The sequence below is a fragment of the Miniopterus schreibersii genome (assembly GCF_964146895.1).
Source record: "Miniopterus schreibersii genome assembly, chromosome: 7".
Taxonomy (NCBI): Eukaryota; Metazoa; Chordata; class Mammalia; order Chiroptera; family Miniopteridae; genus Miniopterus; species Miniopterus schreibersii.
Genome location: NC_138108.1, coordinates 3,874,414 through 3,898,357, shown reverse-complemented (window position 1 = coordinate 3,898,357; position 23,944 = coordinate 3,874,414). Strand labels below are relative to the sequence as shown.

At 56.2% G+C, this 23,944-nt stretch overlaps 1 protein-coding gene across 2 annotated transcripts in view; it reads left to right on the top strand.

Annotated features, from left to right (window-relative positions):
* The first annotated feature begins 1,062 nt into the window (after window positions 1-1,062).
* Window positions 1,063-23,944, top strand: part of EFHD1 (EF-hand domain family member D1) — a 32,647-nt gene continuing 9,765 nt past the window's right edge. Inside the window, exons 1-2 of one of the 2 annotated variants that reach the window (XM_081142493.1) lie at window positions 1,063-1,487; window positions 20,120-20,267. In XM_081142493.1, the coding sequence (XP_080998619.1) occupies window positions 1,174-1,487; window positions 20,120-20,267 (462 nt within the window). In that variant the 5' untranslated portion in view covers window positions 1,063-1,173. Of the gene's footprint in view, window positions 1,488-13,698; window positions 13,944-20,119; window positions 20,268-23,944 lie in introns of those variants that run through there. The other variant, XM_081142492.1, reaches the window with a different exon arrangement.

The window sequence follows — 23,944 nt, the reverse complement described above, 5'->3', positions numbered from 1 at the left end:
GATCTCTCCAGCTTCTTGTGGGGGGCCGGTGGCACCCTGGCTTCTCCTGGCCATTTCACCCATCACATCGTTAGGCAGGGGTGTTAAAAAGATTGTATTTGATTCCTTTATTTCAAGACGTAATAGTTTCCCTACTACCTCTTTAAAAAGAAAATACCCTCCCCTCCCCCATTAGACCCTCGCGGACGCCCGCAATCGCGGCGGGGCGCGCGCAGGCCCCGCACAGCCCGCGCGAGGCGGCGGGCGTCGCGGGCACCCCCCGCCGGGCGGGGGCGCAGTGGCGCCGGGAGCGGGGCGCGCGGACCGCGGCGGGTCTGGGCGGCGGCGGGTCTGTGCGGGCGCGACGCGGCCCCGCACCCGGGCTGCGCGGGAGGGTGGCGCCTGTATCTGCTTTTACCCGCTTGTTAAAATGCGGCACGTTTCTTTATCTCGAGCCCCTTTTCCGCCCTGTCTGCGCGTTTCGCAGGATCAGCAGGAGCCCCTGGGGCCGCCGCGCCCCTGACCCGCGGGGCACCACGGGTTCCGTCCAGCCGCCTGGCCCCTGTCCTGTTCGCTTATTTGTTCTTAGTATTTTTAGTATGTTCTGCAAACATTTATTTCTTTTCCACGCATGTTTGAAAAGCAGCTGCCCCGCCCCGCGCTCCCCGCGGGGGCCTCCCCCCCTTAAATCTCAGAACCGCTGGGAGCCACCCTGAGCCGTGGGGGCCACGCGGGTGACACCAGGGGCGCTCGCCCCGCCCGCCCCCCCCCCCAGCCCGTCCTGGGCCGCGAGCGCCTCCAGTTGGGGCGCTTCTGGGGACGAGAAAGGCGTCACCCGGACGGCCGTGAAACTTTCCCACGGCCGTTCCCCCGGGACTTCAGGGTCCCCGGGCCCCCCCGGAGCGGGCGCGGGCAGCGAGGTCGGAGTTGGTCAGAGGCCCGGAGCCGCGGGGAGCGGGGAGCGGGCCCGGGCGCGCAGACACCTGCGGCCTCCGGCAGGCGGGCGGTCCCCCGGCCCGGCGCCTCCTTAAAGCCTCGGCCCCGCCCTGCCCTCCCCGTCACTCGCCCGCAGGTCCACCCAACCGCCGGTTCGCGGCCGGCGGGGCAGAGTCGCAGAGCCGCGAGCCCGAGAGGAGCGCGCTGCCCGCCAGTCCCCGCGCCGGGCCCCGCGTCCCGCGTCCCCGACACGCCGCTATGTCCAGCGAGGAGCTGGCGCGCATGCTGCAGAGGAGGCTGCAGAGCGGGGGAGCGCAGGGCGGCTGCCCGCAGCCCGCAGCCCGCGCCGCCCCGGCCCCGGAGCCCCAGCCCGAGCCGCAGCCGCAGCCCGAGCCGCCCGCCCGGGCGCCCGCTGCCCGCGCCGACGCCGAGCTGAACGCGCAGCTGAGCCGACGGCTGGACATCAACGAGGGCGCGGCGCGGCCCCGCCGCTGCAAGGTCTTCAACCCGTACACCGAGTTCCCGGACTTCAGCCGGCGCCTCATCAAGGACCTGGAGAGCAAGTTCAAACAGTGAGCGCGCCCCGCGCCGTGCGCCCCGACGGCCGTGCGCCCCGACGGCCGTGCGCCTGGGGGCCCGGAGGGAGGGGGTGAGGGGGCGGGGGGCCCGTCTTTCCGGCCGCAGTCCCAGGCCCGGCGCTGGCGGGCAGGGTGGGATAGTGCAGGAGCCCCCGGGGGGGTGCCCTTGGCATTTGACCCAACGCCCCAGGTCCCGCGCGTCCCGAGTCTACGCCGGCGCGTGGGGACGCGACCGGGCTGCAGGCACCGAGAGGGACCCGCAGACCCCGCTCAGAAGCGTCCCTGGGGCGCCCGAGCCCGAGCCCGAGCCCCCTGCCCCGCCCGGGTCCCGCCCCCTCCCCGGCGGGTTCGGAGATTCGCTCCGAGCGCAACTTCTAGGAAACCGAAACGCGCCGCGCCTCCGCCGCCAGCCTCCGCCTCCCCAGGGAAACTAGCCCGCTCCACTTGTCTCGTAACATAAAAGAGGAAGGTTACCCTTGGCTGCCGCGCGGGGTCTGATGTCCCGACGGAGGCTGGGACCTGGGAGTTGCTTAAACCCTTTGCAGAAAGATCGGGGCGTCCCTGGAGCCGGCGGGCCCCGGAGCCTCCCGCGGGCGTCGCCTCGTCTTTGGCGCCCGTCGGAACCGCACACGGCCGCTGGCAGCGGGTCCCGCCGGGCGAGCCCCACCGGGCGGGAGGCGGCGGCCAGCGCCCCCACTATCGGCCTTGCAGCCGGCGAGCTCCCGGGGCCTCGGTTTCCTCATCTGGGGAATGGGAGCAGGAACCCTCCCCGCCTTTTAAGGCCATACGTTATTTTGCGCACCGTCAGCTCCTAGCCGAGCTATTAATACTGTTTCCAGACTGGGGCCGAGGCCAGAAAAATGCCTGGAGGGCGGGGACCGCCGGCCAGGTCACGCTGGGTTGGGGAGGTTTAAAAAGCGCTTGGAATGCTTGTGCCGGGCGCGGAGGTTCTATTTAAGGGCGCTGTGTGGCCGGCCTCGGCCCCCGCCTGGCCCTGGGCTGCTGTCCAGCGCCAGCGCCGAGGCCACCGCGCCTCCTCCGCCCGCCTCACACCCCGTTTCCTATTTCCCAGTCCCCTCTCCGGCCTGCACCCCTGATGGGGCTAGTTGGGCAGTTAGGAGAGCTGAGTTGGGGCGAAAGAATGCCCGCGACTGGGGCAGTGGTTTGTCAGAGCCCCTTTATTTGTTTGGGGTTATGCCTTTCATCGTGGGAGGACCAGCAGTTCCCCCGCCCAGCTGGATTCAGGGAGGGCAGATATCTTGGGGCCCCTCTTCAGGTTGCTTTGCAGTGATTTGGGTTTCATTTATTTATTATTATTATTATTATTATTATTATTATTATTATTATTATTATTATTTTCCTGCTGAAAAGTCTGTGAGAGGATGAATTTGTTAGTCGGGTGCCTAAGAGTAACAAAGGGAGCCCCCACAGTAACAAGGCAGGCAGGTGGTGTCAGGTATGGCTGGATCTAGGTGCTAAGGCAAAGCCAGCAGTGCTTCGTTTCTTTCTCTTAAGCCAGCTACCTGTCTTTTGTCCGTGGCCAGAGCCTCCCCACCCTGCCCCACCTTCAGGCTACCCAGACCCTATAAAAACAGGGACTCCTTGCCCCCCCCCCAGCTTCCACAAATTCAGCATCCTTCAGCCGAGTCAGTGAGCACCCTGCAGAGGCTTCTCCGAGTTTGCCACACCAGGGAGGCAGCTGAAACCTTACTCTCCCAACCCCACCAGGGTCAGGGGCTCCTCTGGCTGGGAGATTTTGTCACTTGGACACCTCGGGGTTAAGTGTTCATCCACCCTTGATGCCCTGAACATGGCAGACTCTAGCTGATGGACACACCCCTCATCTTATGAAGGGACCCTGACTGCACCAGGCCAGGGCAGGTGGCAAGTCCCCAAATGCCAAGCCCCACAGCAGCCTTCCCAGGTAGGAGGGGGCCCCCAGCCTGTCCCCCCTGGGCAGGGGCAGCAGGGTGCAGGGGGCCCTGCTGGGCTAATAAGCTCAAACGGAGAAGGTCCCAGAGCCAGCTGGCCACCCAGAGGGGGCTCGAGATGGCAGGAAAGCAGGGAGTCCAGGGTGTGGCAGTGGGTGCTGGTCTGACCTAGCGACCACAGGCACATCAGGGCTCTGCCTGGATGGTCACATGGTGTCCTCCCTGAGTGTGTCTCCACATGGCCTTCTTAAAAGAGCACTAGGCATTGGCTTTAGGCCCCACCCTAACCCAGTGTGGCTTCATCTTAATTTAGTACATCTGCAAAGACCCTATTGCCAAATAAGGTCACATTCTGAGGTTCTGGATACCCATGAATTTGGGGGGACCCCATTCAACCCATTAGTGCGAGTGAGCGGACAGGTCCAGACCCTGGGGCACTGTGACTGTCTCCTCCCCCACCTCCTGGGCAGTGCGAGGAAGGTCCCTCCAAGGAGACCCGCAGACTTATGGACGTCAGACTCTTAACCAATCCAGGTTATCTGAGTGAGTTAGGAATGTCAGAGACCTAACCAAAGCCAGCACGACCCCCCCCCCAGCAGAAAGGGGATCATCTTCTCAAAGCCCAATCCTAATTCCAATGGAGTTGCCGCCTAACTAGAAAAACAAAGCTGGCCCCACAGAAACCCCCCCACTGGTGCCCAGAGTACAGTTATTTCCAGTAAGATCTTCGCTTTTAATCAGAATTGCGAGATCCAGATTCTGATGTCGTGCGGAGTTCGCTGGGAACCTGGCTTGGCCGGCACAGAGCTGGCTCATTCTTTCGTCGGGGCCACAGAGATTCTTGCAGATACTGCGAAACGCGCTTTGATCTTTTAAATGTGATTTCTTGTATTCAAAAGTATTTTGCCTGGGGATTTCTTACATTTTCAAGATTTTTAAAAACAACAACAAAAAACACCGGACCCTTCCTTCCCGGCGGCCTGTGCGCATGTTGGGTTCTTGGCGTGGGGTCATTTGTCTTTGTGTCCTGGCTCCTCAATGGTGAGTTGTAGAAGAAAGAGAATTTTCTAATGAGTGTGGGAAGCCAGAGGCGGCATCAGCCGGGCCAGAGAAAGCTCCCTCTCCATTTCCAAGTGTGTTACTGGATAGCCCGAGCCAACAGCATAGTGGCCTGATTTTAAAAGCAGAGTGAGAAGGCCCGGAAGAAACCGACTCTGCACTGTGTCCAGGGCTGTAACGGGAGCTGGCCGAGTGGTCAAGGTTACGCAGGAAATTTCAATCACCCGGAGCTTATCCAGGGCCTCTTTCAAAGGGGCGGTAACCAGGGCAGCCCCTTAAGGGCAGGGCCCAAATGCAGCATCTGAAAATGCAGCTGTGATGTGTTTGCAGCATTTTAGAAGCTTGTGTTTCAACTCCCCATAGAAAGGGTGGGAAGGAGAGCGCTTGGCTATGGGAAAATTGTCTTTTTATTAAGAATCCAAAATGATGATGTCATGGACGCCCTGCCAACACCCAGTTCCCAGGTCACCATTGAACCCCGAAAGGACAAGCTTATCCTGGAACTCCGTTTCTTGTGTCCCCCCCCCGCCCCCGTTTCTTTTTCTCCTCCCTGTTCTGCCCTCTGAGGGTGTGAGGAAGGGGGTGTCGAACGGGAGGGCTGGGAATTTGCCAAAGAGGTGAAAGGAGCCTTCTTTGGAGGTTTTGTACTGGGGGGTGGAGGTGAGGGGCCCCTCCCATTCTCATCAGCATCTTTTTTTTTTTTTTTAATATGTATTTATTGATTTCAGAGAGAGGAAGGGAGAGGGAAAGAGAGAGAAACGTCAGTGATGAGAGTGTCATTGATCGGCTGCCTCCTGCACGCCCCCTACTGGGGGGTTGAGCCCAGAACCCAGGCATGTGCCCTGACTGGGAATCGAACCGCAATCTCAGGGATCCTAGGTCGATGCTCAACCACTGAGCCACCTGGCCAGGCTCGTCAGCACCTTTTGAGTGATTTGACTTTAAAGATGGGAAAGGAAATGCAAATAAATGGAAGCTGAGTTCTTCCCCCCGTAGAGAATGAGAACTTCTCACCCTCCTGTAGCTGTGTCGCAGGGACACCCTTGGATTTGAAATTCTCTCACCTGCGCTGCATTTGCACGTGGGCTGTTCTGGATGAAGGGTGAGGCGAGGAGCCCAGGGCTTGCCTGAATTCCTGGGGGTGTCCAGCCAGAACCCAGGCTGGCTTCTGTTTCGAGGCCTTGGTCTCTGGCAGAGCGACAGTGTGACTTGGAGCTGCTTCTTCACCCAATGTGAGCACTGCTTGTTTTTATTTGCCAGTGAGCGTGCTGAAGGTCATGTAGGAGGAGCTCGGGAGGTTCACAGATCCTGGCAGCCTATCTTCCAGGAGTTCCCCTTCTCACTCTCTCTCCCCTCCCTCTCTCTCCCTCTCCCCCTCCCCCTCTCTCCCCCTCTCTCTCCCTCTCTCTCTCTCTCTCTCAAGTTTCCTCCACCCTCCTTAATACGGAGCCACCACCATCTCACTTTATAAGAATTTGAATGATGGGAATTTGAAACTGAGTGAGTTATTAAAGCCGTACATTATGCCAAAAAAAGTCCTTTCCCCCTTTGTCCTTGAAAAATTAGTCAGCAAGTGCCTGGTTTCAAGGCTGCACAGTCTAGGGGACTCTAACTTCATTATACTCTCAGCCCCAAGGTTCCCCCTGCCCCACTCTGGCGAGGGAATGGAAATACCTTCTCCACTGGATTTGGGGGGGTCTGGTTTACGCAGGGCTGCATCGCGCTTGGTTTTGGGGTATGGCTGCGCCAGTGGGTCTCTAAAGACCTGCAGAATGAATCGGGTCTCAGGAGCTGGTGATGCCGGGCTGGTCTGATCGGGGAGGTCGTGCCGAGGTCCGGAGCCCAGCAAGCCCACCCTCTAGGTTTTGCACACACTCGCTCTTAGCGTCCTGTTTCACGAGTGTGCATCGCGGGCACCCGTGCACGCTCACACATGTCTACACATGCACTGACATCCACGCTCTCTCTCACGCACCCTCTTGGACACTCACAGTGCTTGGCCTCCACCACATTTTGTGGTCCTCCTGGGAAAAGCCTCCAGAGCCTCCTCCTGCTTCTGTGCCCCTTGAGTGTTGATGGTCAACGGCACCGCTGGTCCTAAATCCTAGATGCTCCTGGGAGGCCTGCGCACAGGACATCTGAGTTGTTGGAGCGTGAACCATGCCATCCTGCAGGATGAAACCTGATCTGTGCTCAGTGACCTGCTGGGACATGAGGCCCTCAGTGACTCAGTTCCAAGGCTGCATGACCTTTTGTGACCCCTCTCCTAGTGCTCCCCCTCTGGGTCCCCAGGGCCAGCGCCATCCATGCTCCTGCAGTATAAGGGTGCTGATGAGCTCCTTTCTCACCTCCCTATGAGCTATTCATTCATTCATTCATTCATTGCTCCTGCAGTATAAGGGTGCTGATGAGCCCCTTTCTCACCTCCCTATGAGCTATTCATTCATTCATTCATTCACTCACTCACTCACTCACTCACTCATTCAGCTAAGCGCCTGCCAAGTACTGAGATTATACAGATTGGTTGGGGTGTGGGGGGGTGTCTCTACCCTTGAGAAGCTTAACAAATTCTTTTTTTTAAAAAAAAAGAAGTATGTTTTTATTGATTTCAGAGAGGGAGAGAGATAGAAACATCAATGACGAGAGAGAATCATCGATCGGCTGCCTCCTGCTCACCCTCTGCTGGGGATTGACCCCCCGCAACTCAGGCGTGTGCCCTGACCGGGAATCAAACCGTAACCCCCTGGTTCATGGGTCGACGCTCAACCACTGAGCCACACTGGCCGGGCTCAATAAACTTTTAACAGTGACTCAAGTTTAACATGATGCTCCCTGACAGGGACAGAAGCAAGTCCTGGAAAAGCCACCCACCACCCATGTAACAAGACACCCCATGTAGCCTAGCAGACCCCTTGAGACTGCTGCCTTCACAGCAGGAGGTCCTGGTGTTTCTGGGCGCAGCCAGGGAAGAGCAGCCAGCCAGCCAGGACTGGGAAGGGATTCAGGCCCTTGATGGACCGATGGCTCTGGGGCCGAGGCTTCTGGAGCCAGAGGATGGGAGCTGAGAGGTTGAAGCGTGGTGGGACCTGTGCGACCTCAGAGGGCAGAAGGTGGGCGACGGGGCCCAGTGAAAGGAAGCTACAGCTTTGGTTCAAGGGAGAGAAAAAAGCTTTCTCAGGGTTGGAGGGCCAACTGGCTTCCTGGGGCAGGTTTAGGGGTTACACCCCTCGCCCACTTTGTCGTTGAAAACTCTTGGCTGGTGCCTCCCCCTCTCTCCCCAAGCCTCCTTACTCTCTTCACCATCACGAGTCTCCAGCCTCTGAGCTCCTCCTTTTGGAAGGGGCTGCAGAGGGAGCGCTGGTGAGTGCGACGGGCCAGCCACCACCTTCCTTCCAGCGGCTGCCTGGGGTTCAGTTGCTAGGGCCCCTCTCTCGGCATGGAGGCCTGTGTACAGGCCGTGGGCAGATGGGTGTGGGCGGTGTCCGGGCCTGGTTTTATCTTTCTGTCTCAGCCTCCCCACCCCCTGTGTTGGCTGAATGGAGGGACATTCTTTGCTTTTGGAGGTGAGGACTGGGTTGCCAGTGTCAGCAGCAGCCTCCGTGGCCAGTTCCTGCTTGCAGGCCAGGCGGAGCCCTGGGGGCGTGGGGACAGGGCAGAGAGCGGTGGACTCCTTTCAGCCTCGCCCAGGTCTGATTCCAAAGGGGGCCACCCCACCTCTGGTGGGTGGTGTAGCTGCCTGGTCTCTCGCCATGCAAGGCTGCCTCTGGGTCGCCCTCTGCCAGCGTGGATCTGGTCCGTGGGAAACGGGAGGGCATACTCTGTGACTTACATATTGCTGCGTGCCCAGGGCTGGCCCCTCGCCCCATCCTGGTGGGAATGGCAGAGGGACTCGAGGGCTGCCGCTGATTCCAGCCCTGGGGTTAGACAGCTCTGGGGGACCTGCAGCCCCACCCAGCACTGCTCACTGAAGACCCATTGTGCCTGGGACGGTGGTCCCCAGCCATTACCCCCCTGACAGGAAGATCTGAGTGTCCCAGCTCTGTACCCAAGGGACCTGGAGAGCTCTGTCATGGCCTTGGAGGGGCGCTGCCCCCTGATCCTGCCGGGCTCTCCTGAGCTTGGCCCTGGGGACAGGGCCTCTTCAGCTCCCTAAATACCTCATATTCCCCCCACCACCTGACAGCCACTGCTTACAGAGTACCTAATGTGTGCAGGCACCGTTCCTAGTGCTTACACATCAGAATCACTGAGATGGGTACTGTCATCACCCCCCATTTTACAGATGAGGAAACTGAGGCACAGAGAAGCTAGGTAACTTGCCCAGGGTGACACGGTGTCAGTGGTGTGATTGGAACCCAGGAGGCCTGGACTCTTGTCCCCTGTGCCAATGAGCTCCTCTCAGTTATGTCGTTCCACCCCCAGCTTCTCAGGCTCCTAATCTCAGCGGTCCTTGACACCCCCACCCCCAGCCAGGTGGGGCCACACATGGCACAGCCTCTGCAGGCTGCCTCACCTCCAGGTTTCACGGGACCACCTGCCTCAGGCCTGGGCAGCTGCCTCCTACACTGTCCTCCCACCCATCCTCTTGCCAGAGCCCAGATCTCATCACGTCGCTTTCCTCTCCAGAGGCCTCTGTGGCTCTGGGACAACATACAACATTTGGTAGCTCCCTGTCACCATGGAACCAAGTCCAGACTCCTCGTGAGGACCTTAAGGCCAGGCCCAGCTGGATGCTGTCTTCTCTCTCGCGGGTTCCCCCAGCCTGGCCCTCCTCTTGCTGGCCTGATGGCCCCCCGTAGCCTCTCCCACACCCCGAATTGCCTACCCAGTTGCACTTAGTTATTACAGAACTGCCCATTACTGTGGATGTTTGTGAGGTTCCCCTCCCCTCCAGCGTCTGCCCTGGGAAGGCAGGATGGGTCTTCACGGTTGTGTGCCTAACTTCTTCCCCCAGTCCCTCGTCACCCCAGGGCCAGGCCGGGGCCGTGGGTGGAGCAGGGGCACCTTGACCCTGGCAGAGGGTCCACGTCCCGGATCCACAACGAGGCCCTAACTGGTGCCCCAGGGAGCTTGCAGCTCACAGGGCTGTCAGAGGGACGGGAGCTCTCAATGGGGTGGTACAGTTCCTTCCAGCAGCGACACCGGCCACGTGCCCCACGGGCACACGCCTCGCCTGTAAGTGAGATGTGGAAAAAGGTAGGTGACCACCTTCTCAGGTTGTCCCCGAGATCGCGTGACTGCTTGGTGTGCGGTCACAGCCTTAATTAGGTCACTCTAGTTCCAACCCATGTTCTTTCCACTGAGGGAGCTGCAGGTCTCTCTGGCCCCCCAGCAGGGCCACTGGACTTAAGGTCGTGCCTGCCCAGAGAAGGGACACAGGAACAGGACTGGCCGGCAGGGAGGCAGTGGGCAGAGAGCCACGCTCTGAGGGCCAGAGGGCTCTTTCTCCCTCTGGAGGGACAGCCTCATTCCCCACTGTCCGCTTCAGCTGGGCTGCACCCCGGCCTCCCCCAAGGCCTGTGCCTCCCCCGAGGTGGGGCACTGCCGGGGCTGCCCCAGGCCTGACCAAGTCTGGGTGTAGAAACCCCGGTTGTTTGGGGGCACCTATCCCCTGGGACTCCCAAGGCTCCTGGGAATTCCCAGAACTGGGTTTCCAGGGGCACCTCTGCCTGGTTTTCTAGCCCCTCAGGACTTTTATGGGGAGATTGGGAGCTCAGGGGAGGGACCCTGTTACTACAGGTTCGCAGCAAAGGCCGAGCCTTGGGCATCCCTTCCCTTCCCCCAGTCCGTATCGTGCATCAGGCAGCCGTCCTGGGCCACCACCCTTGCCATCTCTCCCCCTGCATCTGTGTGGCAGTGCCTGGAAGGGGCACTCCCCGAATACATTTGGGACTTAGCAGATTTCCCTGGTTGGGCTGAAGCCTGGGTAGCAGCCCCTGGCTCTGCCTCCTCTCTGCTGTCTTGTGAGGTGCTGAGCATACAGTGGGTGTTCTGTAGTGGGGGGGGGGCCCAGCTCTGCCCCCACTTTTCATTTTAATTTTTATTGATTTTAGAGAGAGGAAGGGAGAAAGAGAGAGGAGCACTGATTTGCTGCTCCACTTATTTATGTGTCATTGGCTGACTCTTGTGTGTGCCCTGACCGGGGATGGAATCCACAGCCTTGGCGTACCGGAACGATGCTCTGACCGACCGAGCTCCCTGGCCCGGGCTGCCCCCACTTTTCTTTATGAACGTTCAGACACCGGGTGTGGTGTGGGGAACTATGGGGCGCTGTGCTGACGGTGGGAATGAGACCCAGCCTCCACTGGCCTGCAGGCTGTCAAGAGGTTGGCCTTTTACCAGGAAAGGGAGGAACTGGCCAGAAGCGAGAACCCGCAGCAGCTGTGCACCGAACAGGTGACGCTGGTGCTCACCTGTACCCAGTCCCACCCCACCTCACCATTGCCCCCTGCATCCCTCCATGGCTGGGACTACGTGCGCTCCCCAGCTGGGCCCCTGCCTTAGTCTGCTCATCCCCAGCCCCATCCATCCTGCACCCTGAGCTGAGAGGTTTTTCTCAAACAGCCATCTGGTGTCACGTCTCTGCCTCCAACTCTTTGAGGGTCTCCCCCTGTTGCCCTTTGGCGGATGCAGCTCTCCCAGAATGCTTTGTGGGAGCAGGCTCTGTGCCCCCTTTTGGGACATCCTGGCACCTCTGGGCGGGACTGGTGACGGTGGCTCCCTCTCAGCACATTTGCTCCTCTGTCCCAGCCGCCTCCTTCCATCCCAGCTCTGCCCAAGTTCCGGCCTTATCGCAGCTCAACTGTGTCTTTGTACCTCTGCCTCCCCGCTGGGACTGGGCTTTGTGCTTTCCTGCTGCTCTGGAGAGGCCCCAGGTAGCCAGGAGCCAGGTGGTGAGTGAGAGAGTGAAAGGAACTGGACAAAGCCAGGAGCTCATTCGACAAACAGGCTGGGAGCAGCCTGACTGGAAATCAAAGACTTTGGGCTCAGGCTTTTGTACTTAACTCCTCAGAGTCCCCCAGGCCCTTGCTCTGAGCCTGCATACTCTTACTTTGCAAGCAGTGGTAACGTGCGGGGAGATCTGGTTTCCCAGCCTGCAGCAAATGGGAAGGAAGGAGCAGCAGATGATTTGACAGCTGGGGGTGGGGGGGAACCACACAAGGGCTAGGAAACCAGAAACTCAGAGCATGGGCGACCAGGAGTGCCTGGAGGAGGAAGGACAGTCCTGTGACCTTGGGCAGTCCTGGGGCTCGTGCAGATCAGCCCAGTTAGGGATATGCACGGGGAGAAGGGAGAGGGCCCGGGAAAGGCCACCTGCTTTGAAAATAGTCTGGCCAGTGCCCCTCTCCTACTTGAAAGAGCCTGGGCACCACGAGCAGTTGTAAAAATGCAGGTTCCGATTCAGCAGGTCTGGGGCGGGGCCTGGGACCCTGCATTTCTAATAGTCCTGTGACCTGGTCCTGGACCACATTTCCAATAGCCAGCCCTGCCTGTTTGAAATGTGTGATTTCCATACAAGGCCTTTCGAAAGGAAAGCAGGGGGGTTCCATGTCGTGATGGGGTCTGAGGCGTAGGTGATCCCCCAACACTAAGGCATTTTCTGGGGCACTGCCATCCCCTGAGATGCCCCTGCTGAGGGATCCCTGGGAAGTTTCTTAGACAAAGGCTGGCGGCTCCTTTCTTCCTTTTAGGCGAGACTATTCCGGTGCAGTGAAAACCAAGAAAACCTGTGGGCTCCGCACAATGGGAGCCTGGAGAGCTAGTGATTTGCGGAAAGAGGAGCAGCTAGCTGGCTCTGGGCAATGCTGGAAAATGCCCGCTACCCCCTTGCTAGCCAGGCTTTGGTGGGCTGGAGACTAGGCATCACCTGGGCCCCTCTGGCCAGGCTGGGGCTTTTCCAGGTCATAGGTACACACAGCTGTGGGCCCTGCATCCAGAGTTCTCAGCCTGTCCCCCCTCACACACCCCACTGTCCAGTGAGCCCTTGGGAGCAGACCCGACCCTCTCACACAGACCGAGCTGGCTGAGTCCCGCAGTGAGGGCTCGTGGAGATTCAGCGCCAGGGGCCACACAGGCTGTGGGTTTGGGTGCCCCCAGAACACTAAGATGGTGGAACCCGTTTGAGGCCCAGTTGGGTGTGGACAGCTCTTCAGAGCAGAAGCCCTGGGAGCTGTCAGCTTCCTCTTCACGGCTGCAGACAGGCACTGCTTTAGAAATAGCTCCCTCTCGTCGACTGCTTCCCAGCTGCCGGGCCAGTGCAGGCGGGTTATCTCCGTGTTATCTCCGTTTGGCCCCTGTCCCGCCCTGCAAGGCACAGCTGGCTCTCACACTCACTCTGCAGAGGGCCCCGGCCCAGGCCTCCCCAAGTGAATGTCAGGGCCAAGCTTGAACCCACCCTGTGTCTGCAGGGCCATTCCCAGTGCTGCTGGGACCAGAGTCTCTCCCTAACAAAACCTGGAGAGTATACAGATGACAGGGACTGAGGACATTTTAAAGATTTTTAAATTTTTAATTGACTTTTAGAGAGAGAGGAAGGGAGAGGGAGAGAAACATCGATGTGAGAGTGAAACATCCATCGGCTGCCTCCTGCATACCCCTTATCTGGGATCACGCCCCAGGGTCGGGCTGCAAGCTTGGGCATCAGGATGGAGGCCCTCCTGGTTAACCTCACTAGGCCTAGTGACCTTGGGCTGGTTGGCCTTGATGGGCCTGGTGTCTTCATCAGCCAAATAGTACTACATCCCTCAGAGGAGTGTTGGGGGTTTAAATCAGTTAAAATTCCTTTGAAGGGCTTGGCTGGCGAGACTTTCTCCCAATGTTTGTAAGACGGCAACATCGGTGCTCTCTTGGTGTATCTGAGCAGTCCAACCAGCGCCCTTCAAGACCAAAACCAGAGCCACCCACACTCAGGACATGGCTCCTATCACTTCTGTCAAAGGCTTCAGATGCAAACTGTAAAAGGTGTAATCCCACAGTTACAGTAGCGGTCTGTTCATGGGGACATCGAGGGTGCACTGTGCCCCCTGGCCCCCCTCCTTCCAAGTTGAGGGGCACGTGGTATGAACTCAGTTAATGGTCATTCTTGCATTCCCTGCATCCATGTAAAGCCAAGCTCCGGCTTGGAAGTCCCGGGCTCCTTCTGATCCGCAGGCGTGGCTTTGCTGCCTACCTCGGCTGCCACCATCTGTCAAGCGGGTGACGAATCACCACTTCACAGCACTGTTGAGTTAAAGGAGGTGATTTAGCACAGGGCCTGGCACTTAGCAAGCTCTCAGTAAGACAATAAACACAGGTGCCTATTATTAGTTCGTCGCAGGGCGTGTGAAGAAGAAAAGGGTCAATATACGAGACAACGCGACCCGAACTGCAAAGCAGCCGGTTTTAGTTCTTAGCGCGCTGAGCCCCGCGGTGTGCGCCGCACACGTGAGTCTCAGGTGCTTGGAGAGGAGCAGACGGAACGGTAAGGTGACGGGCTGGAAGCTGTGCCTGCCTGCCTTGCACGTGCAGCCCTGAAGGGAGGGACTCGGACAACCCCTGAGACGGTCTGAATGATCAGTCCCAGCTCCACGGGGAGGGGTGACGATGCCTCTACTGTGGTCACTTTATAGTCCTGCCAGGACTCACAGAGATGGCACTTAGCCGGTGCCTCCAGCAGGAACAAAGAAAGCGGCCTTTACTGCGTCCCTGGGAAGGAAGGCGGTGGCTGGCTCATGACCCCTTCCTTCCCTGTCTTTCTTGGCCTCGGAGAAGTCCCCTCTTTGTCTACACACTGTCTATTCCTGTGCCAAGCTGGTGGCTCCCCGCTGGACACCAGCAGGGCCGCTCCTCTGAGCTTTGGCTCTTTCCTCCGTCCGGGATCTGCCCCCTGGGAGGGGGGAGGGGAGGGCTCTGCTTCCAGGCAGGAAAAAGTGGTCAAACCAAACTTTCCTGCCAGTCAAAGAAAGTGGGATTCCTTAACCTGTTCCCAGGCTGTGCCGAAGCCCTTTGGGGCACATTTGCCCTTTTTCTTGGGCCTGGAGAATGTTTCAGCTTGAGGGCCTAAAAGAAAGGTCTTCTAAACCTGGGCTCCCCTCCATCCGAACCCCAGGTGAGAAAAGCAAGAATGAGGCCTCCGAGCCCCTCTCTGCGTGGGGCCTGCTATCAGCAGCCCCTCTGTGCCCAGAGGCCCTGTGGCTCCGGGTGAGGGGAGCGGGAACCTCCCCACGGCTGAGGGCACGGCCCCACCTTGTTCCCTGACCTTTTCTTACCTCCGCCCTGGCCCCAGTTCACCCCCTCTTCCTGGGCCTCCCCAGTCTTTTCACCTGCGCTTTGTGGCTGCTTCCTCCCTGCCTTCCCTTTTCCTTCCTTTCTGATCTCAGGCCCTAACCCTCCCGGCTTCTGCCCCAGCGGCTCACATCCCGAGCGCACCCCCATCGCTCCAGTCTCCTCCGCAGACCGTGGTGGAAGGTGCACTGTGCGCTCAGCAGAGGGCAGGAGCCATTTCATTCAAAATCTGGGCGTGGAGGCGGCTGTCCTGGGTGTTTAACTGGCCGCCCTTCTGGAATTGCCCAGGGGAGTGTTTCCCAAAGTGTCCTCCTTGGAACCCCCGGTCGCCAGATGTGCCTCCTGGGGTGGAAATTCCCCAGACGCAGGGACCTGTGGTCAGATGAGTCTGCGCCGTTTCCCTCTGCTGAGTCTCAGACACATGACCACATGGAAGGCTCTGGAAAGTTCCACACGAAGGAGGCCTGTTTACTTTGACTAGGACTCCCTGTAACGGAGACCGTCCCTGCGGCCTGTTGTAAGAGCTCTCCTTTCTCAGGTCTCTGAGTCGCCTGATTTTGCCAGAGAGCCCTTCCTGGTGTTGGCTGCGGTGTCTCTGTCCTGTCCAGTTCCTGCCGGCCTTGGGGAAGGTTCCCGGGAAGTAAATGAGTAATTATCCAAAGACAACTCTGCTTCCTGGGCCAAATGTCCCAGCTTCCTTCCACGCTAATCCTACCTTCCTGGGTGCTCCCCACTGACCAGGCCCATGTCCCCGGATATACGGGAGTTCTGCTTGGAGTGGAGCAGACTGTCACAGGGTGGGGAAGACTGCAGCCCCTTTGTCCAGGATTTGGATCTTTTCCTTCTGGCCATTGTGATTTTAACCATGGGTTTTGGGCAACCCCCAAACTCATTGTAGTCTCGTAAATCTCCAAATGTCATCACACATGCCAATGGACTTCCTCCAAAATGTGCGCTTGAGGAGTGCGTGGGGGGGACTTAGTTTTGGGACCTTGCCTTTATTTTTTAAATTGTGATAAGGTATACATTTTACTATTTTACCCATTTTAAAGTGGCATTATGTATATTCACATCATTGGCAGCCATCACCACCACCCATCTCCGTAACTCTCTTCACCTCGTAAAACCCCTCTCCCCACCAGCATTCCCCTTTCTGTCTCTGAATCGGACTATCCTCGGTACCCCATAGAAGTGGGATCCTACAGCATTTGTCCATGTTGTGGCAGGTGCCAGAATTTCCTTTTTAAAGCTGAAGAATGCATGTCCCACTGTGAGTCACACCACAGTTTGTTTATCATCATCCACTGACGGGCACTGGGTGGTTTTCACCTCTTGAGTGTTGTGACCAATCTGCTGTGAACATGTTCGAGTCCCCGCTTTCAGTACTGTTGGGTGTATACCCAGAAGTGGCGTTGCTGCCTAAGATGGTGATTCTGTGTTTAGGACCTTGCTTTCTCCCTTGCTCTGTGTTGTCCCTGGACATCACCAGCTTGCTGAGATCTTTTGGCCATAGCTTCTGCCCCAACTTTGTGTCACCAGAAAATTTGATAGTTGGCACCCATCCTAGGTCACCCTACAACCAACAGGCAACCCCCCTAACTGTGCAGGTACCGACACCTGTTTATCTTTCCCCCAGAAGCCTGACAGAGAGAGGGGCCTTGCTCCCTGGCGGAGGTCACAGGTCAGCCATGGTTTTCTGGGGATCAGCTTGACAATCCTGCTTCACAGTGAGCACGTGACCCAGCGGTTCCACTCTTGGTTATACGCCCAAGGGAAATGGAAACATATGTCCACACAAAAACTTGTCCACCAGTGTTATAGCAGCATCATTCATAACAACCAAATGTGGAAGCAACTCAGATGCCCATCAACTGGTGAATGGATAAAGAAAATATATTTATACAGTAGGAATGAAGTACTGGTTAACATGCTACAACACGGACGAGCCTTGAAAACACTGCTGAGTGAAAGAAGCCAGACGCAAAAGGTCACATAGGGTTTGCTTCCACTTCTGTGAACTGTCCAGAGGAGGCAGGTCCACAGAGACTGAAAACAAACTAGTGGCTGCTGGGGGTGGGGTGGGAGAGTGGGCTGGGGAGTAGCCACGCAGCTTCCTTCTGAGGGGGTGAAGATGCTCTGGAATTAAATAGCGATGGAGCTGCACAGCCTTGTGGACAGGCTAAAAAACCCACGGAACTGTGCAAATTAAAGGGATGAATTTTATGGCATGTAGATTATATCTGAATAAAGCTGTTATTTATTTATTTTTAATCCTCAGCGGGGCCAGGGATCGAGCCTGCGCCTGAGGTAGGTGCCCTTGCCCAGGATTAAACTCGGGACCCCTCAGTCTGCTGGCTGACGCTCTAACCACTGAGCCAAACCGGCCAGGGCAAGCCGTTATTTTAAAAGGAACTGAAAACCAAGTAAATAAGGGCCCCCCTGAGTTGTTTTTAGTGAACCGATGTCGATCGCTGCTTCCTTTGTTAAGGGCTCGCTAACCGTCCTTGGGTAATACCAGGTCCTGGGCGGGCCCATCTGTGATGCTCATATCTGCCCCCTTCCTGGGAACCAGACGCTCCGTGCTCGTTCCAGGCCGGGAACCCCTGTCTTGTCCTTCAGGGTCCTGGGAGCCCCCCGGCAGGTCCAGGGCTCTCACCTGCACCCCGTGGCGCCTGCTCTGTGGTTCTCCAGGCCAGGAGGTGGTGCCCGGAGAGTGCAGAGCTGCCTGAGTTAGGAAATGCCCCTCAGAGGGCCGTGGTGCCAGCCGGGTACCGGGAGGGCAGGCGGTGGGTGCCGCTCCCAGAGCTCTGGGCTGCAAAAAGGTCCCCGAAGAGAGTCAAGCGTGGGTGGGTGGTGTGTTCTGGGTGGGAGGAATGGCGTGAGTTGGCCACTGCGGCTGCAACAGATCACGTTGGGGAGGACACCCCCATCTCCGCCTGATGATGGGGGCCTCAGAATACCCCAGCCCACAGAGATGGATTTCTGGTCTCCTACAGGCGACATTTCCGGGGGCTATGTGTGTGTGTGGTTCCTAACAATGGGGGGTTTTTTGTTGTTAGGTTGGGGGAAGGGCGAGATGGAGTGGAGAAACCAGATTGGCTTATGTATTTAATTTTTAATTTTTTTTATTTTTATTTTTTAAATATATCTTTATTGATTTCAGAGAGAGGAAAGGAGAGGGAAAGAGAGAGATAGAAACATCAATGATGAGAGAGTCATTGATCGAGCCCGCAACCCGGGCATGTGCCCTAACAGGGAATCGAACCCCGATCGCCTGGATCCTAGGTTGATGCTCAACCGCTGAGCCAAGCCCGGCCAGGCTGTATTTAATTTTTTAAAGGGGTGACATACACATCAAATTTGCCATCCTGGCCGCCAGGCGTGCGTTCATGGTCTCGTGTAACGGTCACCACCATCCGTCTCCAGAGCTTTTTCTAGTCCCAAACTGCAACTCTAGCCCAGGGGTTTTCAACCTTTCTCCTTCCGTGGCACATAAACTCATTACTAAAGCTCTGCTGCTTTAGTACTGACAAAAAATATATTTTTGTCCATCTGACCAAAAAATAGGTATAACTTTGATTCATTTTACACCAGACGGCTGTTGTTGTGTTGGCTGTTGTCATTTTTTTATTTGACAATCTAAGGGAAAGAGGTCAGTGCTCCTGACTAAACAGTTGGGTGTCGCATGATTTAAAAGTTCTCACCCTGGCGGGTTTGCTCAGTGGTTAGAGCATCGGCCTGTGGACTGAAGGGCCCGGGATTCGATCCCGGACAAGGGCACGTACCTCGGTTGCAGGCTCGGCCCCCGTCAGGGCGCCTGCGGGAGGCAACCAATCGATGCGTCTCTGTCACATCAGTGTTTCTCTCTCTCTCCCTCTCCCTCTCTGAAAAACAGTGGAAAATACACTCAGGTGAGGATTTAAGAAGAAACTTCTCGCGGCGCACCGGTTGAAAATCGCTTCTCTAGCCCATTAAACCGTAACTCCCCCTCCCGCTCCCCCACGCCCCGTTGCCACTGTTCCGCTTTCCGTCTGAATTCTAGGCGCTTCATGGAAATGGAATCGTGCGGTATTTGTCGTTTGCGTCTGGCTTCGTTGAACCCTAGCATAATGTTGTCAAGGTTCATCCATAACGCGGCATGGATCAGAACTTCATTCCTGTTTATTGCGGATAATATTCTATTGTATAAATATGCTCCCACCTTTTGCCGATCATGAATGGATATGATTTTTAAAGCAAGGTGTTTATACTTGAGCAACGGGAACTCTGGGTGGCAGAGCAACAGGGGAACTCTGGGTGGCAGAACATGAGATGGGCTTGAAGGAAGGAGGCCAGGGAGTCTGCGAGAATCGCTGTAGCAGCCTGTGTGTAGCGAAGGGGGCGGGGTGGTCAGGAGAAAGCAGAGGACAGAGGCTGAGGCCGGCCCTACTGGGCTGACCCAGGCACTCAGGAGTGGAGGGCAGGGCTGGATCCCTGCGTGGGGAGGCTGGGGCCGGAGGGGCAGCCAGCAGAGGTGCTGGCTCTGTGGCTAAAACTCAGCCAACAGGGCAGAGCCGGGACCCCTCTTAGTTGTTGCACAGAGGTGACAACTCAGACCTGGAGACTAGATGAGTGAGCCAGAGGGCGAAGCACAAAGCCAGAGCGTAGGGGCCAGGCCTAGACAGGATGAGAGGAGGAGTTGGTGGAAATGGGGGTGGAGAGACCCAGAGGAGACTCCTGGAATCTTCGCTGGCTCCATGCGAATATAGTGGGTGCGTGGGCGAGTTCTTGCAGCTCCTCTGTTGTCCAGTTTCAGGAGGCCCAGTGGATGCTTATTGACCGAAATGGGGGGAATAAAGATAAACAGGAATAATTTTCTTTCTTTATAAAAAAAAATATATATATTTTTATTGATTTCAGAGAGAAGAAGGGAGAGGGAGAGAGAGAGAGAGAGAAACATCAATGATGAGAGAGTCATTGATCGGCTGCCTCCTGCAGGCCCCCTACCAGGGATGGAGCCCGCAACCCGGGCATGTGCCCTGACCGGGAATCGAACCCCGATCTCCTGGCTCCTAGGTCGATGCTCAACCTCTGAGCCTCGCCCGGCTGGGCAGGAATAATTTCCATCCTCGAGAAACTATGGCCCAGTTATGGAAATAAGACATGAAAATGAACACGTAGTACAAAATCCACTCGGGATCATAGCATGTGGAGCGCAAAGGTGTTTTGAGGAGGGGGGTCCCTTCTGAGGCGGTGACCGGGGTGCTGCAAAGCAGGAGGTATCTGAGTTGTTTTTCAGTAAATGAGGCCAAAGACTCACACGTTTGGGAGGGTAGCAGGCGTTCTCTCGTCCTGGCTGTGGCTCCCTCATCAGTGGACGCCTTTGCCCCGCAGGTATGACTCCGGCCGGGACGGTTTCATTGACCTGATGGAGCTGAAGCTGATGATGGAGAAGCTGGGGGCCCCCCAGACCCACCTGGGCCTGAAGAGCATGATCAAGGAGGTCGACGAGGACTTTGACGGCAAGCTCAGCTTCCGGGAGGTACCTGCCCGAGTCCCGAGCCCCTGGGGGAGTGATCCTGAGAGGGCCCTCAGATTTACGGCCCCCTGGGCTACAAGTGGTTTGGGCCTCTTTAGAGCACTGTTTGGATGTTTGACTTATAGTTCTGCTTTTAAAAATAATTTAAGGAGCTAGTGAACCTCAGTTCTGCCACGGGGAAATGCTCAGTAAGCCGATTAAAGTCCGTGTGGCCCTGGTCGGGTGGCGGGTTCAATTCCTGGTCAGGGTCAAACCCAGGTTGGGGATTCAATCTGCTGTTGCGGCAGCCAACAGATATTCCTCTCTCACATCGATGTCTCTCTCTTTCTATCTTCCTCCCTCTAAAATCAATTTTTAAAAAAGTCATTGCGGGTGGGATAACCTCATTTGGGTAAAATGGTATAAATATTGAGAAATCTGGATGTTCACCAAAATATTCATAGTAGATATTTGTGGGTGCAAAGTTTTGTTGGTTTTATAATTTTATATATTTTTTATATATTAAAACTTTTCCCTTTTATAGTAAGCATTTAAAAATAGTAAAAAAACAAAACCAAACCAAAACTGCCCTGGCCAGGTAGCTCAGCTGGATAGGGCATCATCCGATACGCTAAGGTTGTGGGTTTGATCCCCAGTCAGGGCACTTACAAGAAGGAACCAATGAATGCATCAATAAGTGTAGCAACAAATCTCTCTCTCTCTCTCTCTCTCAAATCAATAAATTAAAAAATAATATAGCCTGGCCGGGCGTCGCTCAGCGGTTGAGCATCGACCTAGGATCCAGGAGATAGAGTTTCAGTTCCTGGTCAGGGCACAGGCCCTGACTGCAGACTCGATCCCCAGCAGGGGGCGTGCAGGAGGCAGCCGATCAATGACTCTCATCATGGATGTTTCTCTCTCTCTCTCCCTCTCCCTTCCTCTCTCTGAAATCAATAAAAACATATGTAAAACCAAACAAACATAATAAAATAATTTAAAAAGTAAAAAAAACCCAGTTAAACAAAGGCCTTACTCTGTGCCCATGGCCACCTTCTCCCAAACAGCCCGAGAATGTCCTTTTGGCCTTTGAACCCTGAAATTGCAGGGAAAATGTTGTACGTGCAGACATCTTCCTGAAAGAGTGCACCAGAGTCACAGGCTGACCCCCTGTGGGTGATTAGGCCATTTCTATTTGGGGGGAAAAGGTCTCAGGGCCATTTGGTTTCTTCCATGGTAAGGAGGCAGCCCCAGAAGAAAGGAAATCCCACGTCTTACGTGTTTGAGTTTTATTGGAAGGCCTCTAAATGTGTCGCTGTGGCCTGGTATTAGAATCACTTGGGGGCAACATCCAGGCTGAAGGCTCGGGGCACTCCCAGCTGCTGCAGTCGGTTCTCGGGTGTGTCTCAGCTGGTCCCTCAGGAGCGGGAGTAGAGAGGACTGTCCTCCTTCCTGGTGTTTACCCCTGGTTATTGCAGAAACCGTGGGGCGCTGGCGGCCTGTTTTCTGATGGCAATACTTTGGCCAACTACAGGTCTTCTGTCCAGGCTGGACATGGCCTTGGAGGCCCTTCCTGGGGCCTCTGCAGCTGCCTGGCAGCCACGAGTCACTGCCCGGCTGGGATGAAACTGGCCTTGCCTCTCACGGCCCACAAATCAACTCTACATTCTCCCATCGCTCCCTTTCCTGAACTGGCAGATGTGGAGATGGCAGATCATGGGAAACCTGTGTTGGGCATGACCCTCACACCTAGGGTAATCCAGCCCAGCCTTCTCTTGCAGAGCTGGAGCTAGAGGGCTGAGAGGGTCAGCATTTGCCCGAAATCGGGCCCCAGCTCAGGGCCGAGCCTGGGCAGCAGCCTCTGTGTCACAGGACCTGCCACTGTCCATCACCATGGTCATCTTCCCAGCTGTCCCTTTGGCTCCCTCACCTGCCGTGGTGCTGGGCACTGGCTCTTTCCAACCCGGGTGCCCCTGGGGTGTAGAAGGGAAAAGCTTTTGCCTCGGTGACGCTTTGGAGGCAATGCTGGGGAAAGAGCGTCTGTGGCAAAGTTGTGATGTCTGGGGAACAGAAATCTCGAGGGTGTTGAGAGGCCTGTGCAAGTCACCAACTGACCTAACAGGCACGTTTGCCGTCACCACGCTGTGCGCGTGTGATGGAAGGAGGCCTGCAGCCAAACCTCGGGCTCCCACAAGCCGCACAACGTCAGCGCGTTATTTTCCTTCTGCGCCTCAGCTTTTCTGTCTTAAAATGGGGGTGTTAACAGCTTTCCCTCAGGACTGTTGGGAGAAGTAAGTTCTCTTTCTGTGCCTGTGTCAGTTAGAACTCTTGGTTGTACGTGACAGAAAGGAGGGGGTGCCAACTAATGTAAATTGAGGAAAATCAAATGACTATTGGCTCACACACCCGGCTGAGGAGAAGTAGAAAGGCTTTGGGCGCAGGTAACCCAGGGCCATTCTCTTGCGCCGTCTTGACGTCTCGACTGTGCTTTCTTCCACGTCTGCCTCCTCTTCGCCTTCCACAGAGGGTGTCGTCCCAGGGCCTGCAGGGCGGCCAACAGCAGCTCCTGGAACAGTGCCCCGGTTTAGCAACCCCAGCAAATAGAGGGGCTTCTTTATCCCAGAGTCCCAAGCAGTCCCGGGGGAGGCCTCCGACTGGCCCTGCTAGAGACTCGCACCCACCTCCTGGACCAGTCATTCCATTCAGGGGACCGTGATTGGCTAAGTCCAGGTTTTGTGCCACCGGGCGCCATGGTCAGCAGCCCCACCATGGGCACATGGGCCAGAGGTTGCCAGGTAGATGAAATTGCTCACTTGTTCAGTTCCTGTCTCATAACCTGGCACTTAGTAGATGCTCAGTAAATGTCGTGTCCCCTTTCTTTAACTCTAGCAAGCATGTCACAAGCTATTTGATACAGAAGGTAGGTCTCCATGAAGTACTCTTTTGCTGCTTTCCCCCAACATACAGTGAAACTGGTCTTTCTCTTAAACCATTTCTTTTCCAGTTATGAAAATAAGGCACGCACATTGGGGCGTTTTAGAAAGCGGCATACACGGGACCCTTAAAAATGATGATGCAACAGCACCTCGTGACCAGAGAACAGTAGTTGACCATGTAAAAAGTAGGGACAAAAACAGATTACTAAACTCTGTGTAAAATATGATTATTTGCATTTACGGCTTATGTGTGTGTATAGGCTTGTAGAAGAAGTCGTAAGGATGGCCCGAAGTTAGCAGCTCTGTCTCCATCCTGACCCGAGGATATATTTTTATTGATTTTAGATAGGAAGGAAGGGAGAGGGAGAGAGAAACGTTGATATGAGAGAGAAACATCGATTGGTTGCCTCCCGTAGGAGCCCCCTGCCCGGGATCAAACCTGCAGCCTGATTATCTGCCCTCACCGGGGATCGAACCCACAGCCTTTTGGTGTGTGGACAACACTCCAACCAACCGAGCCACCTGGCCGGGGCTACCCTTGAGTTTTTTTGAGATGTCCTTTTAGATAATGACTACCCCCTTTTTGCTTAAGCCAAGTTTGTTTCTGTCACTTGCAGTCTAAGAGCTGTAACTAATACGGGGATGAGTTTGCATCTCAAGCTAGAGCCATGAAATTTAAAATTTCCTAAATTTACCAGAAGCATCTGAGATGGCTTTTAGCTTTGTCAGTGGCCTCTCTGTTTCTTTGTTTTCTGCTCCTTCCCTCCC